The 23,542-nt window shown below is 54.4% G+C and overlaps 3 protein-coding genes and 1 pseudogene across 3 annotated transcripts in view; 3 read left to right on the top strand and 1 right to left on the bottom strand.

The window, feature by feature from the left end:
• LOC127478562 (avidin-like) overlaps positions 1–1,815 on the top strand; it is a 37,478-nt gene extending 35,663 nt beyond the window's left edge. The window contains exon 4 of the mRNA XM_051804431.1: positions 1,666–1,815. Within this exon, the coding sequence (XP_051660391.1) occupies positions 1,666–1,711 (46 nt within the window). The 3' untranslated portion in view covers positions 1,712–1,815. The remainder of the gene's footprint in view (positions 1–1,665) is intronic.
• Positions 1,816–2,892: 1,077 nt separating this feature from the next.
• On the top strand, positions 2,893–4,741 carry LOC127478577 (avidin-like; annotated as a pseudogene).
• Positions 4,742–8,449: 3,708 nt separating this feature from the next.
• On the bottom strand, positions 8,450–17,505 carry LOC127478576 (non-lysosomal glucosylceramidase-like). Its single transcript, XM_051804456.1, has 8 exons — positions 17,395–17,505; positions 13,054–13,128; positions 12,737–12,955; positions 11,929–12,168; positions 11,499–11,601; positions 10,058–10,211; positions 9,306–9,429; positions 8,450–8,530 (listed from the first exon to the last, which is right to left on the bottom strand). Exons 1-8 carry the CDS (start codon positions 17,503–17,505, stop codon positions 8,450–8,452), a joined length of 1,107 nt encoding a protein of 368 aa, XP_051660416.1.
• A 1,571-nt stretch (positions 17,506–19,076) lies between these two features.
• Positions 19,077–20,579, top strand: LOC127478555 (avidin-like). The gene is made up of 4 exons (XM_051804424.1): positions 19,077–19,244; positions 19,342–19,552; positions 19,984–20,104; positions 20,432–20,579. Exons 1-4 carry the CDS (start codon positions 19,173–19,175, stop codon positions 20,475–20,477), a joined length of 450 nt encoding a protein of 149 aa, XP_051660384.1. The 5' UTR covers positions 19,077–19,172; the 3' UTR covers positions 20,478–20,579.
• The last annotated feature ends 2,963 nt before the right edge of the window (positions 20,580–23,542 follow it).

Raw genomic sequence — 23,542 nt, 5'->3', positions numbered from 1 at the left:
TGAGGTTAAAGAACAATGCAGATGGTTTGCAGCAACACCAACCATGCCAGAAGCTGTGCTGGTTTCAGTGCCTGCTTTTGTCCCTTTCCAGCTGGATCAGGACATCACTGCTGCTGTCGGTGGCTTCCAACACAAGACAAGTGGAAGTGGGAACTGCAGGTGAGCCACACCGATGTCTCGGCACCCCCATCCCCACCAGCCTCACCCTGGGGATCCCAAGGGAGGGCATCTCTGTCCCTCTCCATCATCACTGGGCTCTGCCATGCCAGGATGACACCAGCTGGTTTGGAGGAGCCACATCCGGGACAATATGTCCTTCCTGGATATTGTTATTCCTCTACCCACACGGAAGCAGGAACACTCCCCTGGGGTGAAGAAAGGCCCATGTGTCACCCACTTGACAGCACTGGGCTGCTGCAGTGATCCCCTGCCTGCACCAGCTTCCAGGACAGGCAAGCAGAGGACGAATGGTCACAACAGGTAAGACAGGCAAGGGCAGCCCTGGGGCAGTCTGACCCTGCTGAGCCATGCTGTGCTGTCCCAGGGTGCAGGGTGGCTGGATGAGGGGCTGTGTGCCCTGGCTGTGCCATACCATGTCATCTGATGAGCTGCATGCCCTTGTTGTGCCCTGCTGTGGCATCTGATGCCATCCCACACTGTGCCATGCCATCTCACAAGCAGCATGAGTGACCAAGAGGCTGCCAGCTCTGGCTGTGCTGCCCCTGGGGGTGCTGTTGGTCACCTCCCCTTGGTATAGGAGGGTATCCATCACTCCCAGCTCTCTCTTGCCCTCCCTGGGAGGAAGAGGTGCTGTCCCAGCCGCTGCCCATGCTGCTGGTCCCTGGTGCCACACAGAGGAGCCTTGCCAGCCCCATACATGCAGGACACATGTCCCACTGCTTAGGGAGGCTGGAGGGATGGTTGTGACTCATCAGTGCCCGAGGCACCCACACAGCCCCCAGTCTTCATCGCTGTGTGTCTGGGGACACAACAGGAAGGGCAGTGGATCTCCCTATCCCCCACCCCTCCCTAACGAGACTGGCATAGCCTTCAAGTGCTGTGCTGACAGAAAAGGAGAAAAAGGAAACAAGGTGCCCAGCCTTGGGCAGAATGGCACATGGTTTGGTTGGTGCCAGCCTCTGGCACAGCTGCTCACTGCAGAGCCCTTTTCTATCTCCTGGCCTTGCCCCCTGCAGGCAGCAGAGGAGCCAGTAAGAGGCAGGGGGCAGGTCTTGCCTGCCATCACAGCTGGAGAGGTGGGTTAGTGTCTTGAGCAAAAGACCATGTGGCTTCTGTGATCACGCATACACAACATTGAAAATGACTGGAAAGCCACCAGGTGAGCTCCCTGTCCCTGCCCTGCACAGGTTCCCTGTGCATCCCTGGGGGGTGTTGGAGCTGTTACAAATGAGTGGTTTGAGTTGCTTGCACCGTCACTGTCAAAGGTGTTGGCAAAAGCAGCTTCAATATCAGTTTGCAAAAGCGCAACTTAGCAAAGTTCAGTGGCAAAGTTCACTCTATTGCTTGCTGCATGGGTAAAAGCATGTAAAAATAACAGCCTCTGCAGTCCCACTAAGGTGAAAATGCTATGGGAGAATACAGGGCTGGGTGGGCATTTGGACGTTGTCATGTACCACCCTTACATCTTCTTCTGTGTCCCTGCAGGGTCGGCACCAACATCTTCACCCGTGTGCAGTCGCAGAGGGAGTGAGAAGGGCAGCAGGGGCGTTCCCAGGCTGGCAGCAACACTGGAGGGGAAGCCCCATCTCCTGCCCCACCACTTGTTTCTCCCAATAAAGCTTTGTTGCAAATCTCCACTGTTTCCTGTCCTGATGTTGAAAAATGTGGAATATGTACAAAACATTCTTAAGAAAGTATGTTCTTTGATGTTTGATCTTTGTATGCTTTCAAGACTGATCAACAAAAAGGGAGATTTAACCCATGAAACAGATAGCAGCTAACAAACTCTAAGTGACATCTGGGTGTTAGAAATACAAATTACTTCTTGGTAGAATTGCCTCGTTATGGTTTAGGCTTCCATGACCTCAGACCTAGGGGGAGGTCAACAAATCTTGGGAAGAAGGATGTTCCACTGCTAGTGAACCAAAAGAATACAGCATTTAGGGGCCACAGGGACATTTGGCAGAACCCCCAAGATACGGAAGAAACTAATATGGATAACTCAGCAACTGTGCTGAACCAGCTCCGACTGGGTAGAAAGTGATTCTGGAAGGGGGAGATCATGACCATCGACTCATTGCCCACTGAGCCTGGAAACCCACCGACTCAGAAGAAGAGAAAGAGTGAGCCTGCAGACTACTTAGCAGGAGAAATCAGAGAATCGCTAATGAATAGCAGGTAGAATACTAATTAATGGAAGAACTATGTAACTTGTAGCCAAAGAACATTAATGCCTTTGTTTGCTAAAATGTATAAACAGGAAAAAGTGCTGATAGCTGATGTGGTTGATTTGTGGAATACTCCTGAACACCCAGGCTTGTGCAACTCTGGCTTCTTGCACACCGGGGAACAAATCCAATTATTCTGGACGACAATTCCATGGCTCAGCATGGACATTCCGCCATTCCTCCCATGGTATCACACAGTCCCTTCTGTCAGCATAGCTGAGACCCAATGTGTGTCCCCTGCTGTGACCCTCCAGGGTCCTCTTCTACAGCCCTGCCACCCCCCCATGGTCCCCAGGACCCCCCTGGCCCAGGGGAGCCAGACCCCGCTCAGCTGGTGCAATGGCCGGTGGCCAATCTCCCACCGGGTGTCCTCTGGCAGGAGGCCCTGCAGGGGTGGTTGCTGCCCAACCACAGCCCCCCTGCTATGGAAGGGGCCAAGCGGGCGTGGGGCAGCAGCACAGGCAGAGCCACCACCAACAACACCATGGGGACCCTCAGCTGCTGCCTGCTGCTCACCCTGGCCCTGCTCGTCCCTCACCAGGCTGCAGCCAGGAAGGTAAGGGCAGCCCTGGGGCAGAGTCTGGCCGTGCTCTGCTGTGCTATCCCAGGAAGGAGGGTGGCTGGATGAGGTTGGCACTCCCTGGCTGTGCCATGCTGTGCACCACCATCCCTGTGGTGCACTGAGAGCAGGCACAGGGTTGCCTGCTGTTCCTGTGCCAGGCTCTGCCATCCTGGGGTGCAATGTAAGCTGCCAAGGAGGCTGCCTGCTCTTGCTGTGCTTTCTGGTGCCATGTTGTGCCATGCTGTGCTGTGCTGTGCCACAGTCTGTTCTGCCATGCTGTCCTGTGCCATGCTCTGCCAGCCCTGGGACAGAGTGTGCAGGGCCTGGGGGAGGGGGTTGACATGTTTTCACTGTGCCATGCAGTGCTGTCCTGTGCCACCCCAGCTCACACTGTTTATGTTATTTCTGCCTGAGGGGCTGAATGCTCTGATGCAGCCTTGAGGTACCCTGATGTGCCATCCTGTGCCATCTCTCACACCATACCATGCCATGCCATGCCATACCACAGTGCAGCATGTGTGAGACCAAGGGGCCTGCCAGCTCTGATTGTGCTGTCCTTGTAGGCATTGTTGGTCACCTGGCCCTGGGATAGGGCAGTACCCAGCACCCCCAGCTCTCCCCTGCCCTGCCCAGGGAGAGGGAAATGCTGTCCCAGCTGGTGCCCATGCCATCATTCCCAGCTGCCACATGGAGGGGCCATGCCATGGGACACACCTCCCACTGCTCAGTGAGGCTGGAGTGGGGACCGTGGCTCAGCAGTGCCTGAGGCACCCACACAACTCCCGGTCCCCAGTGTGACCTGCAGGGCCTGTGGAGGAACGAGCTGGGCTCCAACACAACCCTCTTGGCCCTGAACACAGCCAGCACCTTCTCGGGCTTCTACCACACTGCTGTGACAGCCACCAACAACAGAGCCTGGGGTCACCCCTGCAAGGGCCCAGCAGCACCCCGGTGCCAAGAGACACCCCACCTTCGGCTTCTCCGTGCACTGGCAGTTCTCAGGTACAGCAGTGCCGGCGATCCCCTGCCCCTGCTGGGAGTGAGGAGCCCTCCAGCTGGTCCCCCACAGCACTCAGAATGTCCAGAGGAACTCTGGCTGTGGGCACAGACTGCCCACACACACTTGCTTCTGCCCTGGGACGTGCTGATGGGAGAGGTGCCTGTCTGGGGTGGGTAGCGGGGCTGTCTATCTGGGAAAGGTGGCAGGGGTGTCCATCTGTGTGTCTGAGGGACATGGCAGAGTTGGAGCCCATCTGTCTGTCCAGGTGATGTGGAGCCAGCCCATCTGGCCAATCTGGCAGGCAGATCCATCTCTCTGTCCAGGGAATGTGCTGCGTGGTGTTTCCCTGTCTGTCTATCTGTCTGTCTGCCAACATCAGGTGGCCCAGGTGTCTCTGTCTCGAGGTGCAAGCTCTCAGCCCCCTCTGCCTCTCTCCAACCCTGCCAGACTCCACCACGGCCTTTGTAGGCCAGTGCTTTGTGGATCGCTGTGGGAAGGAGACACTGGAAACCACATGGCTCCTGTGGGAAGAGGTCCCATCCCACAGGGACACCTGGAAAGCCACCAGCTGAGCCCTGTCGTGGCCCTCCCACCCCACAGCCCTCACTCCCCTCCTCCTGGCATGTCTTCCTCGCAGGGTTGGCACCTCCATCTTCACCCGCCTCAAGTGATGGGAAAAGGGCCCAGAGCTGCCTGCAGCCTGCTGTCCTTCTGCATCCCCAAGGCTCTCCACTGTAGCAGTCTCAGGCTGGGCTCCTGCCTGCTCCCAGCATCCTGCACAGGAAACACACCCTCACCTTGCCCTGCAACGTGCTGGTGGGGCTCTCCCTTCCCAGAGCTTGCTGCTCCCACACATGGAGCCAAATAAAGCCTTCTCCAGTTGGCAGAGAGCCGTGCCCCATGTGTCCCTGGGATGCAAGCAACCACTCTGTGGCCATGGGCAGAGCATGGGGGGGACGGGTGGAGACTGGGGGAGCAGAGGGAAGTGTTTTGGAGGGGCTGGAAGGGATGGGGCTGGGGGACAGGAGAAGTACAGGTGCTGGGTAATTCTGTTTCCTGACCATGGCTTCAGGCCTCAGCAGGTGCCTTCTTGCCCATGCATATTTGGGACATTCACGGGGGCCTTGTGGTGGGTGGCCCCAGGCAGCATCCCCAGCAAGGAGCAGTGGGATACCCCACAGGCAGGGGTCAGAGTGAAGGCTGCATGCTGGCAAGCCACTACTGTTAGCTGGCCTCATCCTGTGTCTCTACCTCCATTTCCAACTCCTGCTGTGGATGGTGGGCTTGGTGCTGTGTGCACATGTAGGGGAGAGCTGGGTACCAGGCTCCACAGATTGCAATCCGGGATGTTGGCGTGGTCCAAAACCCATGCTGGATACTGGAAGGAAAATGAGAGGGACCTGGAGCTCCAGGGGAAGCTGCTGGGTAGACTGGGTGGCTAAAGCCACATACTGAAGGGCTCCATGGTCTATGTGCACAGCTCTGCATGTATTTCCCAATACTTGTCTGTCCCCTGATTAGGGAGAAGGTGGAACAGGGTACAGATCTTTTATGATGTTCAAATTCACAGGATGTCATCTGTACCTTAAACTTTATTTTATCAGCTAATTAGGAAAGGGAACAAACCAAACAGGGGCCCTTTGTACTGATATGACTGAAACTGGAACTCACTACTCCATCATTTCAGCAACTCATGAAGTTTCATTAGTTACATAATCTGTACTGTGCAGCTCCCAGCTCCTGCTCCTGAGCACCAGAGGGAGAAGCCGTGTGGGCAGGGAGAGGTGCAGAGCCTGCCTTGGACTGCAGGATGGCTGGGGGAAGCAACTGCTGGATGGGGCAGGGATTCTGGGGCAGAAAGCACACAGTGCCTCAAGCTCCTGCAGGGCAGGGTGGAAGCCCAGACACAGCCCTCAACCAGTAGACATGAGGTTAAGATCCCCAGTCTGGGTGATTCCAGTGGGAAGCCCCATGCAATCCCTCCTACATCCTGGTTCCCACTCATCCCCCTTCTCATCTCTGTTTCAGACCCCATGTCCATTTCCACCCCTGTTCCAGTCCCCATCCCCACCCTCATCCCCACCTTCAAACCTCATCCTTTCCCCGTCCCCATCCCCTCAACCCCTGCTTCCAGCCCCATCTCTATTCCTGTCCCCATCCCCATCCCTATCCACATCCCCTATCCCTCACCCTTGTCCCCATTCCCACCCCCGTTCCCAACTCCCACACCTCTTCAACATCTTCCTCTCCTCCAATGCCCCATCCCTGTCCCCATCCCCACTCCCATCCCCATTCATCCTCCAAGTGCCACCCCAGGGCTTTCTGGCCTCTTGGCTGTGCCAACATCTCCCTCTGAGCACATCTGTGAATGGATGTAAACTCCCTAGAGCAAGTGTAGTAGGACTGCTGCCAGAGTGGATCTATAGTTATGTCTCTGTTATAATTGTGGCAAAGCATCCTAAAGCACTTTAGGATGTTAAATTAATCAATGATTAAATCCTGCCAAATCCTTTAGACAGAAAGCACTTAGCAAGTATTGGACTAGTACTGGAGTCAGCCACACCTAGGATCTCTCAGCAGTTCTGAAAGCAAGGGGGAACTCCTCTCTGAACTCCAGTGGGATTCAATGGGAGCATCTCCCTTACCCTTTTCCATCTCCAGTCTCCACATAAATCATTCTAAATTGATTCTCACTCCTTTTTCCTTTGAATGTTTTTACCCACGCAGTAGGCAATAGAATGAACCTTGACATCAAACTTTGTTAAGTCGTGCTTTTGCAAACTGATATTAAACCTTCTTTTGCCAACACCTTTGACAGCGACAGTGTAAGCAACCCAAAGCCCCTGGGATGCACAGGGAACCTGTGCAGGGCAGGGACAGAGAGCTCACCTGGTGGCTTTCCAGTCATTTTCAAGGTCATCCACATGTGACCGCAGAAGCCACATGGTCTTCAAAGTCTCCTTTCCATCCTTGTCCAAGAAGCATTGTCCCGTGAAAACGGTGATGGAGTCTGCAGGGACAGGACAGGAGGTGCAGTGATGCATTGGCCAGGGTGTCAGGTCAGTGCCTGCCCCAGCACATGGGACAGTAGAGCCCTGCTGTGCCTGGCCCCTGGGACATTGGGGATGTGGAAAGCAGGCAGGAGGGTTCAGAGGGCTGGGGGTCTCACATGGAGCACCAAGAGAAATAGAGTTGCTTGCACCATCTCTGCAGCAGGCAGACAGCTGATGTACCTGGGGAGGTGCTCCTTGCAGGACTCTGCCAATGCTCCTGCTCCTTCTCCTTTTTATTGCTGCCAGGGCTGGGGGTGGCAGCTCTGACCGGGGCATTGGGCAATCTGTGTGGTTCCAAATTTACCAGCCATATGAGGGGTTGGTTTCAGCTGGTATTTCCAGAATACCTTTGTTCCAAGACAAATACAGGTGGACAGCTCAGGTGAGCTGCACCCTTATCCTGGTACCACAGTACCCTTCCAGCCTCACCACAGTGACCCTACGGGAGAGCACCTTTGTCCCTCTCCCTTGGCTGTGGGCTCTGCCATGGGAGGACACCAGCTGGTCAAGGGGGGACTGCATCTGGGAACTTGCTCTTCCCAGACAACATTATTCCTCTGCCCAGGAACAATCCCCTAGGGAGCAAAGAAAAGGCCATTTGTCACCTGCTGGCAGCACTTGGGCACCACAGTGATCTGCTGCCTGCAGCAGCTCACAGAACAGGCAAGTGGGGAAAGGAAGGTCAAAGCAGGCAGGATACGCTGCTTCCTTCCCCCAGCCTTCATGGCTATTAAGTATTAAGGGAGTTCTTTAGAATAAAAAAGATCTAAGGCAGACAGAGCGAGCTTATATCCCTGCCTGTGGTGTCCCCAGAGCTCTCCTGTCCTGGATGGTCATATCATCAGAGATCTCCTACCCTTCCTGTTGTGTCCCCAGACCTCCCCTGCCCTTCCTGTGGGCTGTCCCCAGACCTCCTCTGTCCTCCACCGTGACGTCCCCTGAGATCCTCTGCCCTTCCTGTGGTGTCCCCAGAGATCTCATACACTACTTGTGGTGTCCCCAGAGATCTTACACACTCCCTGTGATGTCCCCAAACCTCCCCAGTCCTCCACTGTGAGATGCTCCTGCCCTCCCTGTGCCATCTTTGATGCTCTTCTGACCTGTTGCTCGGGCCATGCTTCCTGCCCCATCCCACGCTGTCCCCGTGGACTCCATCACCGTCCAGAGGGGATGGGGCTCTCCCATCTGATGGCTGTCCTCTGGCAGGAGGCCCTGCAGGGGTGGTTGCTGCCCAACCACAGCCCCCCTGCTATGGAAGGGGCCGAGCGGGCGTGGGGCAGCAGCACAGGCAGAGCCACCACCAACAACACCATGGGGACCCTCAGCTGCTGCCTGCTGCTCACCCTGGCCCTGCTCGTCCCTCACCAGGCTGCAGCCAGGAAGGTAAGGGCAGCCCTGGGGCAGAGTCTGGCCGTGCTCTGCTGTGCTATCCGAGGAAGGAGGGTGGCTGGATGAGGTTGGCACTCCCTGGCTGTGCCATGCTGTGCACCACCATCCCTGTGGTGCACTGTGAGCAGGCACAGGGCTGCCTGCTGTTTCTGTGCCAGGCTCTGCTCTCTGGTGCCATGCTGTGCTATGCCATCCTCTGCTGTCCTGTGCCACGCTGTGCCAGCCCTGGGGCACAGTGTGCAGGGCTTGAGGGGGTTGCATGTTTTCACTGTGCCATGCCTTGCTGTCCTGTCACACCCCAGCTCACAATGTTTGTGGACAAGGGGCTGCATGCTCTGGGTGTGACCTGCTGTGCCATCCTGTGCCAAGCCATGTTATGCCATCCTACACCATGCCATGCCATGCCATGCCATGCCATCCCACAGAGCAGCTTGTGTGACCAAGGGGGCTGCCAGCTCTGATGGTGCTGGCCCTGGGGGTACTGTTGGTCACCTGACCCTGGTATAGGGCAGTACCCAGCACCCCCAGCTCTTCCCTGCCCTGCCCAGGGAGGGAGTGGTGCTGTCCCACTGGTGCCAGCAGTCCCAGATCCCAGGTAGAGGGTCTTTGCCATGGGACATGCATCCCACATGCATTCACATTCCCATTGTGAAGCTGAAAGCGGGACTGTGTCTTGGCACAGAATTAAGGATGGCAAAGCAGATATATTTTTATAAAAGGAAGTGATTTACTACAATAATTAGACAAAGATATCTTCATTTAACTACAGAGTATGGAAGCTATGGAAGCTACACAGAATGGAAGCTACTATACTACTGGTACAGTATAATGTCACTATTTTGAAGCTATATTAAAGCCAACAAAACCAATTGTGAAGTAGAGTCTGATATTACCCACCCATACCAATGACTGTGGGCAAATCTCTTTTGCTCAGACTCCAGGAGTAGCCTTGGGGTGTGTCCCCATTCCAAGGAGGAAACTCCACACACATTCCAAGCAGGGGTATGTTCAAGGACCCTGTCGTTAAAAAGAGGGACTGGGCTTCTGTAGCGATTTAGGCTGGCCCATCCCTGCATCCCCAGCCCTCCAGCCCAGCCTCAGAAGAAAAAGGAGGGCGGCAAGGGCTCCGTCTTCTGGCCTGGTCCCCTGACAAAGAAGACAATAAGGAATGGAAGGAGACAGCTTTATTTATTAAGAACTTCAAGTGATTTATCCCCTTCAGTGTGCTCCACTGCCTGCCCCCGGTGCCAGCAGGGAGGGGGGCCATGGTACCAGACCAGGACCTGCTGCTTGGGCTCAGATTATCACCGTCCAGGGAGCCGGGTCTCCCCTGGGGATTGGATCTGCCACAGGCCCTCCTGGGGCAGAGCCACTCAGTCTGTGCAGTGTCACCCAACCACAACCACCAAACCCACGTGCCTGCGTGCACCAGCCCAACATCCTCACACACACATGCACCCACACTTTTTATTCCTACAGGCCAGATCCCCACCTTACCCAACCCTCTGACTGCACAAGAGGACTCCTGTGCCACTGGGCAAGGGACCAGCCCCAGTTTGGAATGGCTGGTGAGCTTGTAGGCTTATCAGAGCCCTGAGCAATGGGGAAGGCGAGGCACAGGCTCCACTGGAGACAACCCACCCACCTGAAGTGCAGCTTCTCCTTGGAGCCAAAGTGAACACATGGCATATCCCAAGCCAGGGCCAATTCCAGTGTCCTGTGTCCCCGGGCAGGCACTCTGCAGCTGGCACACACCGCTGCTGCCGTCACCTCCCCCTTCTCCGTCAGGCTGCTTTGACCTGACGGGAAAAATGATCGTATTCGTAAGAGACCAAGGAAGTCCTGTGAAGGGGTAAAGGAAGATCACACACACCCCAGAGGGGATTAAGACACTTTGGGCATAGCAAAGCCCTGCTGCAACCTGCAAGTTACAGCCCCAGGGTTTTAAGGGATGACTGTTGCTGCAGGAAAAGATCCATTCCATGGGCAGAGTCCTCAGTCAAAGCAGAGGAACAAATCAGGCAGGAAAAGCCACCAGGCATGAGTGGAAGGCACAGAAGTCCCATGACTTTGTGCTGCTCAGAGACACTGACTTTCTAGTGACAGTCATTGCTTCCAGATTTTTGTAGGGTGTTTGAGCCATGCTGGTATTTAAGAAAAGCCCTGAGGCAGCTGCATAATTATATGCTGGTTGTGACATGTGTACAAGGTAAACTCATTAGAGCAACCATTGTAACATAAGCACAGATCCTGACTATGATAATATCTGGCATTCATGAAGGAAAACCACATCCCAATAGCCTGAAGAGCTCTGAATGCATCCAGGCGGGAAACTTATTTCTCCAGAAATATTCACACAAACATTTACATAATGTAAGGTTCAAGAAATATTGCAAAGACCCAATGTCAGCATCACTAGTTTGTCAGCATCATCCTTGCTTAAAAGTTGACAGAGACATTAGGCAAATGGTCACCTTTCATGGCAAAAGGAGGTGAGCAGCAAGGGCTGGGCCCTTGCCTGAAGCACCCTGCTTCCAGGCTCCTCCCAAGGGAGGGAGCAGACAGCTGAAGGATGATGCAGAGTTATTGAGGGAATACCGGAGACCTTTGGGGAACTGGTACAGTAACAAGCAGACAGCAAGTGATGGCAGCACCAAATGCCAAGGGCTGCTAAACATCTGCTGGAAGCAATCTGATGGGACACAGCTCACTCATCTGGCAACAGGGACTGAGGGAAGGTGGCTGGGCAGCACCCTGGCTACCCAGCACAAACCCCAGCTCAGTGGGTAACCCCACACAGACTAAAGAGATACTGGCACCTGGAACTAATAATGCCAGGAACAGCCCCACAGTGGTGTGAACACCACTCTTTTAGAGAAGCACACAAGGACAAGCATCAGAAAGGTTGGATACAGCCTAAAGTTGGGAAGCAGCCACAGCATCCCACAGAGCTTTTAGCAATGGCACCAAGACGGCTGGAGGAAGGGAATTCTGACTTGGCTCAGGTACCCTGTGCCCCACAACCAGGGGTCACCCATTGCCCCTGCTTCCCCTTCTCGTGTCCCATGGAGGGTGGAGGGACTCACCGGTGGGTGAATCCAGCCTGCCATCCTGCAGGAGGTCCTGCCACACCTCTCTACCCAATCCCGTGGGATTGAATGCCGTCAGGTGGGTGACTCCCGTGCCAGCCTGGAGAAGGGAAGAGAATCCTCAGGGGCTGGTACTTTGGAGGGGCAGACGCAGGCTCTCCACCCCCAACAACAACACTGGTACATCACACTCACTCCCTGCTTCTTGTGCTCCAAGTGCAACTCCAAATTTACTCACCCAGTGCCCTGCAACCTTCACCCACAGCTTCTCTCCTGCCCACAGGGAGGTCATGTCCCCACCCCTGAAGTCAGGCAGCACTGAGTACTGCTGCTGACCCCAACCCACTGACACACCCATCAACTATCAGCTACCTGGAACCAGCCCCACCCCCCAGTAGGAGCCACAGCACCAGGGTCAGTCCTTTACCTTCTCCCGGGCAGAGATGGCGAGAGTGAAGGGGTTCACACTCGTGCAGTGGTGCAGCAGGACTCCAGCAACTCGCTCGCCATCCTTCTCCAAGGCGAAGGGCTCGTTCCAGTGCCCTCCACTCCTGTCCTCCTTCGTTCCCATGCCGTTCTGCAGGCTGAACATGATGGACACCTCCACGTCCTCATCCCTCCCGTTCTCCACCTCCCAAATGAACACTCCCACTGGCAGGCTGGAGTCCTGGCAGAGACAGAGAATGCCGTGTACACGGCTGGTGCTCCACCATTGGCTGCCGGAGGATGATTTCTCTCACTGCAGGGGAAACCACGCAGGACACAGGGGGATCAAGAGCACCAGGAACAACTCAGTCTTGAAGTCTGTTGCCAAGCTGAGGAGGACCAGCAGGAGCAGAGGAATTTATGAGGCAGGTAATACAGAATTCAGAAGAGGAGCCCTGGGCTAGCAAACACCACACCCAGTAAGAGGGAGATGGAAAGAAGCATTTAAGCTCAGCTGAGTGTCTCATCCCTCAGCTGCCTGGCAGGTTGATACAGGCTCACGTGCTTCCCTGGGGTAAGAGGAAGGTCAGATGTGTCAGCAGCACAGCCTGCCACCCTCATCTGGGGCTGGGAGCCAGCACGAGCAGTGTGAGGGAGCGCTGAGCCATCCCTTGCTGCCATCCTGAGCTCCTGCATTGCTGCAGGGGTTCCCCCTGCATGGGACCATTGCTGGGCAGAGACATGGGGAAATGTTGGAAAAGCCCAGCTAATAAACAGCTCTTCCCTTTGGGATGTCATCACCTCCTTACCTTATAGTCATGGGGGATGACGGGAGAGACCTGTCGGCAAGTGAGCACCACCTTCTGCCCCGGGAGCTCATAGACCATCCAGGCCCGGGGGTACAGGGCATGGTAAAAGGCATAGTGGCCACAGTAGCCCCAGTTCCAGCCCTGCAGAGTGCTGGGTCTCTCCACAGACAAGACCTGCTGGTAAATCCTCTGCCCCTTGCAACGCAGGCACACGGTGAACTGAGGAGGAGAGGAACACACGTAGGGAATGAGATGAGCCCAATTGCCCAGGCTGCTGCAGTGCCACTGACTCCCCCTGCATACCCTGCTGTACCTACCTGGTTGGCAAGGACTGTTTCATAGTTATAAATGCCAGGATTCAGTTCCCAGCGGCAGAACTGGCCTCCAAAACACTATGCGTCTAAAAACAGAGAAAAAACTGTATGAAATTCTCCACATGTTATTTGCTGTCCTAAAAAATCCAAAATTGATACCTGAATTAACTATGGCTTCTTTGGGTCTCTCGAGTCTGTTACTCTTCACTTGCAAGAGAAGAACTGGCTGTAGATTCCTCAGGTGGGATGGGATGGAAAGAGCAGCTCTGGTGGTGCCATATCTGGAAGAGAGCTGAGCACTGGAGAGCCATTGTATGGATTCTTTATGCTCCATGGGCAGTTGTCAGACCAAAGGGTTCTGGTAGTGATGGACAGGCAGACAAGTGTGCTGACTGAAGGAAGGAGTGACTTTGTGTATGGGAGGGTGATGAACCATTTCATCATCTATTGGCAAATAGAAGGGCAGTTTCAGGTGACTTTACCTGGGAACATTTTTTTGCTGAAGACTGAGGGATTTAATGAGAAATGGGCCTGGGGTCAGGCCCTCCTGTGAGGGGTGGGACTGGGGCTATGCCTGGACTCCAGGCAGGATCTGGCCCAGACCTGCAGTAATACCCACTGGGGAGGAAACAGTGAAAGTGGTGCACTCCAGACTGTCCCTTGCCTTTCCTAGCCTTGGACTTGTGTTGCTGAAGGTGGCACTCTTCCCTGCCCTCTGGTGAGCTTTGAGCTCACTGGAGGTGGGACTGATGAACTTGTCTCCTCTGTTCCTGTGAGCATCAAGGTGCTTTTCCATGTATTTTGATCCCTTGCCTGGCTGGCAGCACTCCTGTTTGTAACCTCATTAACGTGTCCTTGCTGCGTGCACAAGTCAGTCATGAAATGTAAGAGAAGCCTGTGACCCGGTCCTGAGGAAACTGTGCCCCAAAAGCTTGTGCCAGAGATGGCTGCTTCACACCAGCCCTTTGGTGATCCCCAGAGCAGCCCGTGGGCTTCTCTGCAGAGGCAGACTGAGGAAGAATGGCTGTGTGGATGCTTGGCTTTAGCAGAGCTGAGAGGGATTTGCTGATTTTCCCTTCAGCCTGCCAAGGTGTCTGGTTGAAGTGTCCAGCCTCCCCTGGCAAGCTCCTGCCTGGTGTCATCACAGCCTCTGCTTGACTGCTTTTTGCTTGGCTGGCCAGTTGGTTTTGTGCTCCAGTGGAGTTGGTTGGTTGCTTTTGGTTTCTTTTTGTTTGTGGGGTTTCATTTTGATTTTCTTTGTTCTTTTTTTCTGTTTTGGCAAGAGCTTGCTCAGCATGATAATGCAGTCTGTTCTGGTAACTGTCTTCAGATCCAGCCTTAGTGTTTTGAACTTTTTTTCCCCCTTATTCTGGGAGGGAGGTTTTTGTCCTGGTAATCATCTGAAATAGTTGTTTATCGAGTGACCACTGTTGACCTTTCACAAATCTTTAACTTTCACTTTGGAAAAAAGGTTCTGGTATCTCCTGGCAGAGAGCAAACCCCCAGGGGTCGTGTGCTTCTGAGTCTGACCTCTTCATCCCCAGTCTTCTCTCTCACAGACTCTCTCACTCTAGGCCATGACCCTTTGCATCATCACCCGATTACAAAACTGAAAGGATTAACTTGCTTTGGAAATCATTCAAACTAAGACTTTTTTTTCCCCTTGAACTGAAGCTGAATTTTACTTGTACTTTCTTTCCCCCAAATTCCCAGCATTTACTCAAACAAATCTGCTTGTATCCACAACATTCACTTTGCAGCTGCAAGGTAGATTCTGTTGTCATCAGACCAGTTTGGCCATGACTTTTGCCTTTGGCAGGAAGTTTCCTCAAGCCTTGCTGATCCTGGACTGTCTGTTGGCCAACTCTGGTCAGCGTCCCACCTCCTGAAAGCATCGTGATGCCTCCGATAGCTGGTGCGGAGGCCGAGAGAACCTAATGAGAAATGGGCCTGTGGCCTTGTCAGGAGAAAGTCTGGGCCTCAGATAGTCCTCAGCCTGAGAAATGAGACCATAAAACAGATGGGGGTGGTGTGGTTGGCCAGGTCCCCAAAGCAAACTCCCAAGAGACGTGGGAGGGTTGGCCAGTGACTGAGGGTGAGAAGCTGGTTTTGGAGAGGCACTAGCTGGATGAGCTCTCAGTCTGCTCACGAGGAAGGGTTAGTGTTAGGTACAAGTAAACCTCTCCTGCAGTCAACGGGCAGGGTAAAGTGGGGACGTTAAGGGTGTGGATGTGTGTGTGAGGATGTTGGGCTGGTGCACGCAGGCACGTGGGTTTGGTGGTTGTGGTTGGGTGACACTGCACAGACTGAGTGGCTCTGCCCCAGGAGGGCCTGTGGCAGATCCAATCCCCAGGGGAGACCCGGCTCCCTGGACGGTGACAATCTGAGCCCAAGCAGCAGGTCCTGGTCTGGTACCATGGCCCCCCTCCCTGCTGGCACCGGGGGCAGGCAGTGGAGCACATTGAAGAGGATAAATCACTTGAAGTACCTAATAAATTTGTCGAGCTGTCTCCTTCCATTCTTCATTGTCTTCTTTGCCAGGGGATCAAGCCAGAAGTGGGAACCCTTGCTGCTTCCGTTTTTCTTCTGGGGCTGGGCTGGAGGGCTGGGATGCAGAGAGGGGGCCAGTCCCAATCACAGCTGGCTCTTGTGGAGTTTTGCTAAAGGCACCAACCCACCTCTCCAGCTGTGATGGCAGGCAAGACCTGCCCCCTGCCTCTTACTGGCTCCTCTGCTGCCTGCAGGGGGGCAAGGCCAGGAGATAGAAAAGGGCTCTGTGGTGAGCAGCTGTGCCAGAGGCTGGCACCAACCAAACCATGTGCCATTCTGCCCAAGGCTGGGCACCTTGTTTCCTTTTTCTCCTTTCTCTGTCAGCACAGCACTTGAAGGCTATGCCAGCCTCGTTAGGGAGGGGTGGGGGATAGGGAGATCCACTGCCCTTCCTGTTGTGTCCCCAGACACACAGCGATGAAGACTGGGGGCTGTGTGGGTGCCTTGGGCACTGATGACTCACAGCCATCCCTCCAGCCTCCCTAAGCAGTGGGACATGTGTCCTGCATGTATGGGGCTGGCAAGGCTCCTCTGTGTGGCACCAGGGACCAGCAGCATGGGCAGCGGCTGGGACAGCACCTCTTCCTCCCAGGGAGGGCAAGGGGAGAGCTGGGAGTGATGGATACCCTCCTATACCAAGGGGAGGTGACCAACAGCACCCCCAGGGGCAGCACAGCCAGAGCTGGCAGCCTCTTGGTCACTCATGCTGCTTGTGAGATGGCATGGCACAGTGTGGGATGGCATCAGATGCCACAGCAGGGTACAACAAGAGCATGCAGCTCATCAGACAACATGGTATGGCACAGCCAGGGCACACAGCCCCTCATCCAGCCACCCTGCACCCTGGGACAGCACAGCATGGCTCAGCAGGGCCAGACTGCCCCAGGGCTGCCCTTGCCTGTCCTACCTGTTGTGACCATTCGTCCTCTGCTTGCCTGTCCTGGAAGCTGGTGCAGGCAGGGGATCACTGCAGCAGCCCAGTGCTGTCAAGTGGGTGACACATGGGCCTTTCTTCACCCCAGGGGAGTGTTCCTGCTTCCGTGTGGGTAGAGGAATAACAATGTCCAGGAAGGACATATTGTCCCGGATGTGGCTCCTCCAAACCAGCTGGTGTCATCCTGGCATGGCAGAGCCCAGTGATGATGGAGAGGGACAGAGATGCCCTCCCTTGGGATCCCCAGGGTGAGGCTGGTGGGGATGGGGGTGCTGAGACGTCGGTGTGGCTCACCTGCAGTTCCCACTTCCACTTGTCTTGTGTTGGAAGCCACCGACAGCAGCAGTGATGTCCTGATCCAGCTGGAAAGGGACAAAAGCAGGCACTGAAACCAGCACAGCTTCTGGCATGGTTGGTGTTGCTGCAACCCATCTGCATTGTTCTTTAACCTCAGGCAACAGGCTGTCTGCAGGCTTTTTTTCAAAGGTTGAGGTATTCAGTCTGTATAAAGGGATATTTCTGCCTTTTCCTCCTCTTTTGGCCCTATCACCTCAATAAACCTTTTATTTGATAGGCTCAGTTTTCAGCAGCTTCTGCATGGGCACAGTTGCAGACAGGGAGGACGTTGCTTAGTCACAGATTTTCATTACAGTACAGCCTGTACTATTGTTTTTCAAGGCTGATTAAATCCCAGTTTGAGGAAACAAGTTGAATTATTTATTAACCCTTTCTTCTTATTATTCCTTCTTTTTTCATAACTTCCTAATACTGATGTGTTTTAAACCACAGCTCTGCCAATTTTTAGCTTCTTCAGTGCTTTCTGCATTGCATTGCCTCTCTGCCTGCCCATTGTCCCTCACCCGCTTCCTGCTGTGCCAGGGCTCAGGAATGGCATTGCAGAATTTAGCCATAGCAATGGTTGCCAGCTCCAAGCTGCTTTGCTCTCTGCCCTTTGGAGGGTGCAAACCCATGGAGATAGCCCAGCTCTTGACTTGTTTTATTTTTAACTTAACTGAGGCTGGTCAAGAAATTTGCCTCCTTGAGCACTGAACTTATCCCTGCCCCTGGAATGTACACCGGTGGGACAGGGAGTGTTCCATACAAGAAAAATAAAGATTTTGGACAGAAATAACCCATATGGTTTGTGTGATGCTAAACTTGAACCTACAGCTGTGAATGAGCTGTGGGTTGCTGGGCATGGAGACCTTGCATTGCCCATCCCCAAGGTCCCCGCTGGAGCAGGAGCTCCCTGAACCACGGTGATGGCAAGGGGGTGATAGAGAGGGGCTGATAACAGAGGGCAGATGGCAAGGGTGTAATAGAGAGGGGCGATGTGTGCCCCTCTTGCCCCTTGAAACCTTTCCAGACCAACCCTGACCTTTATCACAAACGTCGGCCACACTCCAGGCAGCACCTGCTTGCCAAAAAACAGTCAGAGCAAACAGCAGCTATGTGGGAAAACATACCTTGTTGTGCAGTTAATTTCTGAGACTACAAACACTGGGGCAGGAATGTCCTGCAGGCAGCCAGCCCTCTGGACAGGGATCTCTTGCAGGCAAGGTGCCAGAGGGCTGTGGGACTCCTGGAGAGAGGAAAGGAGGTTGTGGAGAAGCCAGCAGCAGAAATACAGGACTCTCCAGCCTGGATAGCATTGAATTTTACTGTCAGAGAGAAACTGGGGCTCAAATGTGAGATTAAAGAGAAAGACAAATTTGAAAAGTATTTCTGAGATGTGGCCAAGAGCTGCCCTGTCTCCATTTTAAGAAAAGGATTATTTCCTGGTGAGTAGGGCTCCATCACCTCTTGCTATGAGGACTGGGGGAATTAAAACCTATTTTTTGGAGACTGCCTTGAAAAGCATTGAGAAATGGGTGAGAAACTCTGGCATGAACCCAGACACTTCAGCCTTCCTGGCCAGCAACAACTCTAACGTAAGGGGAGTTATACAATATGTGCTTATAGAGATTCAAGAATCCCTGCGTAAGTACAACTTTTGTCAGCATTAACATGCAATGTCCAAGATATTCAGGAAATATTGGTTTTTCATTAACTAAATAATTTCCTTCCAAGAAACACAAGCCAGTTTGTAAAAAGAGCAGCAAACATTCATGTCAGCTCCAGGCGAGAGGGGACGGGGCACTCTGAGTGTGGAGGGCCAAAACCAAATCCCAAGGGAATCCGGATGCTGGGTGGGTTTGCATGATCATGTCTGGTGAGGAAGAGCAGGGTGAGCTGTGTGCTGTGGCCAGTCCTGAGGTGCACTGGCTTTAAGGCTCCCTGGCACTCCGGGGCACAGCAGTGACGTGGCAAATAGGTGGCAGAATGGACAACAGGTCCAGAGAGGGGTTTTCCCATCTCACCATTGCCAGCAGTCTGGCAGAAGCCAGATTTGATCTGCAAGGCACAGGGGAAGCAAGGAGGGGCATTTCTAGCAGTCTTTTCTGGGAATATCTGCTGCAATTACCCCCTCCTATGGCTAGGAACCAAGACTTTGGAAACACCCAGATTGCACAATGCCCTGGCCAGAGCTGCCACCCACAGCCCTAGCAGCAATAAAAAGGAGAAGGAGCAGGAGCATTGGCAGAGTCCTGCAAGGAGCACATCCCCAAGGTACATCAGCTGTCTGCCTGCTGCAGAGATGGTGCAAGCAACTGTCTTCCTCCTGGTGCTCAGCCTGGCCCTGGGGGCTCACAGCCTCCCTCCAAAAAAGGTAAGATCAGGTCTGGGATGCAGAGGGCAGGGTGGGGAGGGTGGTCAAGGGCTGCAGGCTGTGCTGTGGCACCAGTACTGAGTCCCCTCTGCTGCAGTGCAACCTGATCGGGCACTGGGTCAATGACCTGGGCTCCACCATGACCATCTCGGCTGTGAATGGAGACGGTGTCTTCTCTGGCTCCTACCTCACGGCTGTGTCAGCCACCACGAACGAGATCAAGGTGTCACCCCTGCAAGGAACTCTGCAACGCAAAACCCAGAAGGGCCAGCCCACCTTTGGCTTCACTGTCAACTGGACCTTTTCAGGTACTTCTCCTTTCCCAACCTCCCTGGTGTGTCTCCAGACCTGACCTGCCCTCGCTGCTGTGATGCCCTGGAAGCTCTTCTGCCCCTCCCTGCAGCATCCTTGCTGATTCTCTGCCTTCCCCTGCACTATGCCAGTGCTCTCTCATCCCCTCTGGTGCCCCTGATGCTCTCCCAGCCTTGTCCCTGGAGCTCCTTGGCTGCTGTCACCTCCCAGTCCCAGTGGGCAGGAGCTGCAACAGGGGCTAAAGCCCAGAGCTGTCTGCCCATTTCCATGTGAGACCCCCAGCCCTCTGAACCCTCCTGCCTGCTTTCCACATCCCCAATGTCCCAGGGGCCAGGCACAGCAGGGCTCTACTGTCCCGTGTGCTGGGGCAGGCACTGACCTGACACCCTGGCCATGCGTCACTGCACCTCCTGTCCTGTCCCTGCAGACTCCATCACCGTTTTCACGGGACAATGCTTCTTGGACAAGGATGGAAAGGAGACTTTGAAGACCATGTGGCTTCTGCGGTCACACGTGGACGACATTGAAAATGACTGGAAAGCCACCATGTGAGCTCCCTGTCCCTGCCCTGCACAGGTTCCCTGTGCATCCCTGGGGGGGTGTTGGAGCTGTTAAAAATGAGTGGTTTGAGTTGCTTGCACCGTCACTGTCAAAGGTGTTGGCAAAAGCAGCTTCAATATCAGTTTGCAAAAGCGCAACTTAGCAAAGTTCAGTGGCAAAGTTCACTCTATTGCTTGCTGCATGGGTAAAAGCATGTAAAAATAACAGCCTCTGCAGTCCCACTAAGGTGAAAATGCTATGGGAGAATACAGGGCTGGGTGGGCATTTGGACGTTGTCATGTGCCACCCTTACATCTTCTTCTGTGTCCCTGCAGGGTCGGCACCAACATCTTCACCCGTGTGCAGTCGCAGAGGGAGTGAGAAGGGCAGCAGGGGCGTTCCCAGGCTGGCAGCAACACTGGAGGGGAAGCCCCATCTCCTGCCCCACCACTTGTTTCTCCCAATAAAGCTTTGTTGCAAATCTCCACTGTTTCCTGTCCTGATGTTGAAAAATGTGGAATATGTACAAAACATTCTTAAGAAAGTATGTTCTTTGATGTTTGATCTTTGTATGCTTTCAAGACTGCCCAACAAAAAGGGAGATTTAACCCATGAAACAGATAGCAGCTAACAAGCTCTAAGTGACATCTGGCAGGCAGGTCCATCTCTCTGTCCAGGGAATGTGCTGCGTGGTGTCTGTCTGTCTATCTGTCTGTCTTTCTGTCAACATCAGGTGGCCCAGGTGTCTTGAGGTGCAAGCTCTCAGCCCCCTCTGCCTCTCTCCAACCCTGTCAGACTCCACCACGGCCTTTGTAGGCCAGTGCTTTGTGGATCGCTGTGGGAAGGAGACACTGGAAACCACATGGCTCCTGTGGGAAGAGGTCCCATCCCACAGGGACACCTGGAAAGCCACCAGCTGAGCCCTGTCATGGCCCTCCCACCCCACAGCCCTCACTCCCCTCCTCCTGACATGTCTTCCTCGCAGGGTTGGCACCTCCATCTTCACCCCCCTCAAGTGATGGGAAAAGGGCCCAGAGCTGCCTGCAGCCTGCTGTCCTTCTGCATCCCCAAGGCTCTCCACTGTAGCAGTCTCAGGCTGGGCTCCTGCCTGCTCCCAGCATCCTGCACAGGAAACACACCCTCACCTTGCCCTGCTTCTTCCCAGTGCCTCCCAGCAACGTGCTGGTGGGGCTCTCCCTTCCCAGAGCTTGCTGCTCCCACTCATGGAGCCAAATAAAGCCTTCTCCAGCTGGCAGAGAGCCATGCCCCATGTTTCCCAGGGATGCAAGCAACCACTCTGTGGCTGGATACTGGAGGGAACATGAGAGGGACCTGGAGCTCCAGGGGAAGCTGCTGGGTAGGCTGGGTGGCTAAAGCCACATACTGAAGGGCTCCATGGTCTATGTGCACAGCTCTGCATGTATTTCCCAATACTTGTCTGTCCCCTGATTAGGGAGAGGGTGGAACAGGGTACAGATCTTTTATGATGTTCAAATTCACAGGATGTCATCTGTACCTTAAACTTTGTTTTATCAGCTAATTAGGAAAGGGAACAAACCAAACAGGGGCCCTTTGCACTGATATGACTGAAACTGGAACTCACTACTCCATCATTTCAGCAACTCATGAAGTTTCATTAGTTACATAATCTGTACTGTGCAGCTCCCAGCTCCTGCTCCTGAGCACCAGAGGGAGAAGCCGTGTGGGCAGGGAGAGGTGCAGCGCCTGCCTTGGACTGCAGGATGGCTGGGGGAAGCAACTGCCAGATGGGGCAGGGATTCTGGGGCAGAAAGCACACAGTGCCCTGAGAAAGTGCCAGGGCCTGTTGGTCATTCTCTTCCTCTCACAGTGTACCTGCCCTTCCCTAACCTTCCTCAGCCTCTACTCCTCTCCCTCATTCCCTGCTGGGCTCTCAGGCTGCTCTTAGCACCACAGCAGCTCCCAAAGAGTGCACTGACTATCCAAGGCTTGCTTATGCTGAGTACAACTGGTTGATGTGCCTGGTGGTCCAGCTTTTGCTCAAAAGCCACCCCTGCATCCTCATCCTCACCCTTACATCCTTGTCTTTGTGCCCTCATCCTCACCCTTGCAGTCTCATCCTTACCCCTGCACCCTCATCCTCACCCCTGCCTTCCATACACAGTCCCCAGTTCATCCCCATTGCACACTGGAGTCCTTGGCACTGCCCTGGTCATAATGGTCTCCTTCTCATGCTCCCTCTCCCCAAACAACCACTGTGGCTGTCAGTAGCACCATGAGCTGGTTGTTTGGGTCCCCAAACATTTCTCTGAATGGTCTGTGAGGTCAAAGCCTTGGGACCCCCATGAGAATGGAAGATGAGGCTGGGAGTCCTGGTGGGTGAGCCCATGATGGGACAGGGGTCATGGAGAACCTTGCAGGATCAGGGCACAAGATTTCATTTCTGTCCTTTCATTACCCACATGACTGCAAATTCCTTGTCTCTTAGGGTCTCATAAGAAGGGAGCCCATGGGATAGGAGAGGAAGTAAACATTCTGCTTGCTAAACAAGGAAACAGAAAGCAAAACTGCAGCATTTACAAGAAACCAGCACTGGCAGTGCCATCTACACTGCAATCAAAAGCTATCCCGAACACTCCACACCCTGGCCCTGAACCTGACCTGATCCTGCCCTTTTGCTTTTGTCTGGTATGTGCAACCAGGGCTGCCCCCCTCCGGCCCACAATGCCTGGGGTTTTCCTATTGCTGTTGGAGCAGGTTCATTTCCTTCATCTACCAAATCCCTGCACCCACTGCAGGTCACCATCTGTCCACACACAAATACCCTTGCCCAGACCTCATGACTCCCTGTCCTTCTGTCCATCCTCTGCAGTGACCATGGAGTGGTTTGGGGTGCAGGAGCTCCTGTGGGGCAGGGTGGAAGCCCAGACACAGCCCTCAACCAGTAGACATGGGGTTGCAGACTGGGTGATGTCAGTGGGAAGCCCCACACAATCCCTCCTACATCCTGGTTCCCACCCATCCCTGTTCCCATCTCTGTTCCAGACCCCATGTCCATCACCACCCCTATTCCAGTCTCCATGCCCATTCCCAGTCCCATTCCAGTCCCCATGCCCATTCCCAGTCCCATTCCAGTCCCCATCCCCACCCTCATCCCCACCTTCAAGCCTCATCCTTGCCCCGTCCCCATCCCCCCTCCTGCTTCCAGCCCCATTCCTGTCCCCATCCCCATCCCCATCCCTATCCACATCCCCTATCCCTCATCCCTGTCCCCATTCCCACCCCCGTTCCCAACTCCCGCGCCTCTTCAACACCCTCCTCTCCTCCAATGCCCGTCTCTGTCCCCATCCCCATTCCCATCCCCGTTCCTCCTGCAAGTGCCGCCCCAGGGCTTTCCCGGAAAGCAGCGGAGGAGTCGGGATATAAAACACGCCGGCGGCACTGGCACGGCGACTTTCGGTCTCGCC

The sequence above is a fragment of the Manacus candei genome, unplaced genomic scaffold (assembly GCF_025592945.1).
Source record: "Manacus candei isolate 608988 ecotype Guabito, Panama unplaced genomic scaffold, ASM2559294v1 h1tg000061l, whole genome shotgun sequence".
Lineage (NCBI taxonomy): Eukaryota > Metazoa > Chordata > Aves > Passeriformes > Pipridae > Manacus > Manacus candei.
The sequence above is the reverse complement of the archived record's forward strand: the minus strand, read 5'-3'. Positions and strand labels throughout refer to the sequence as shown.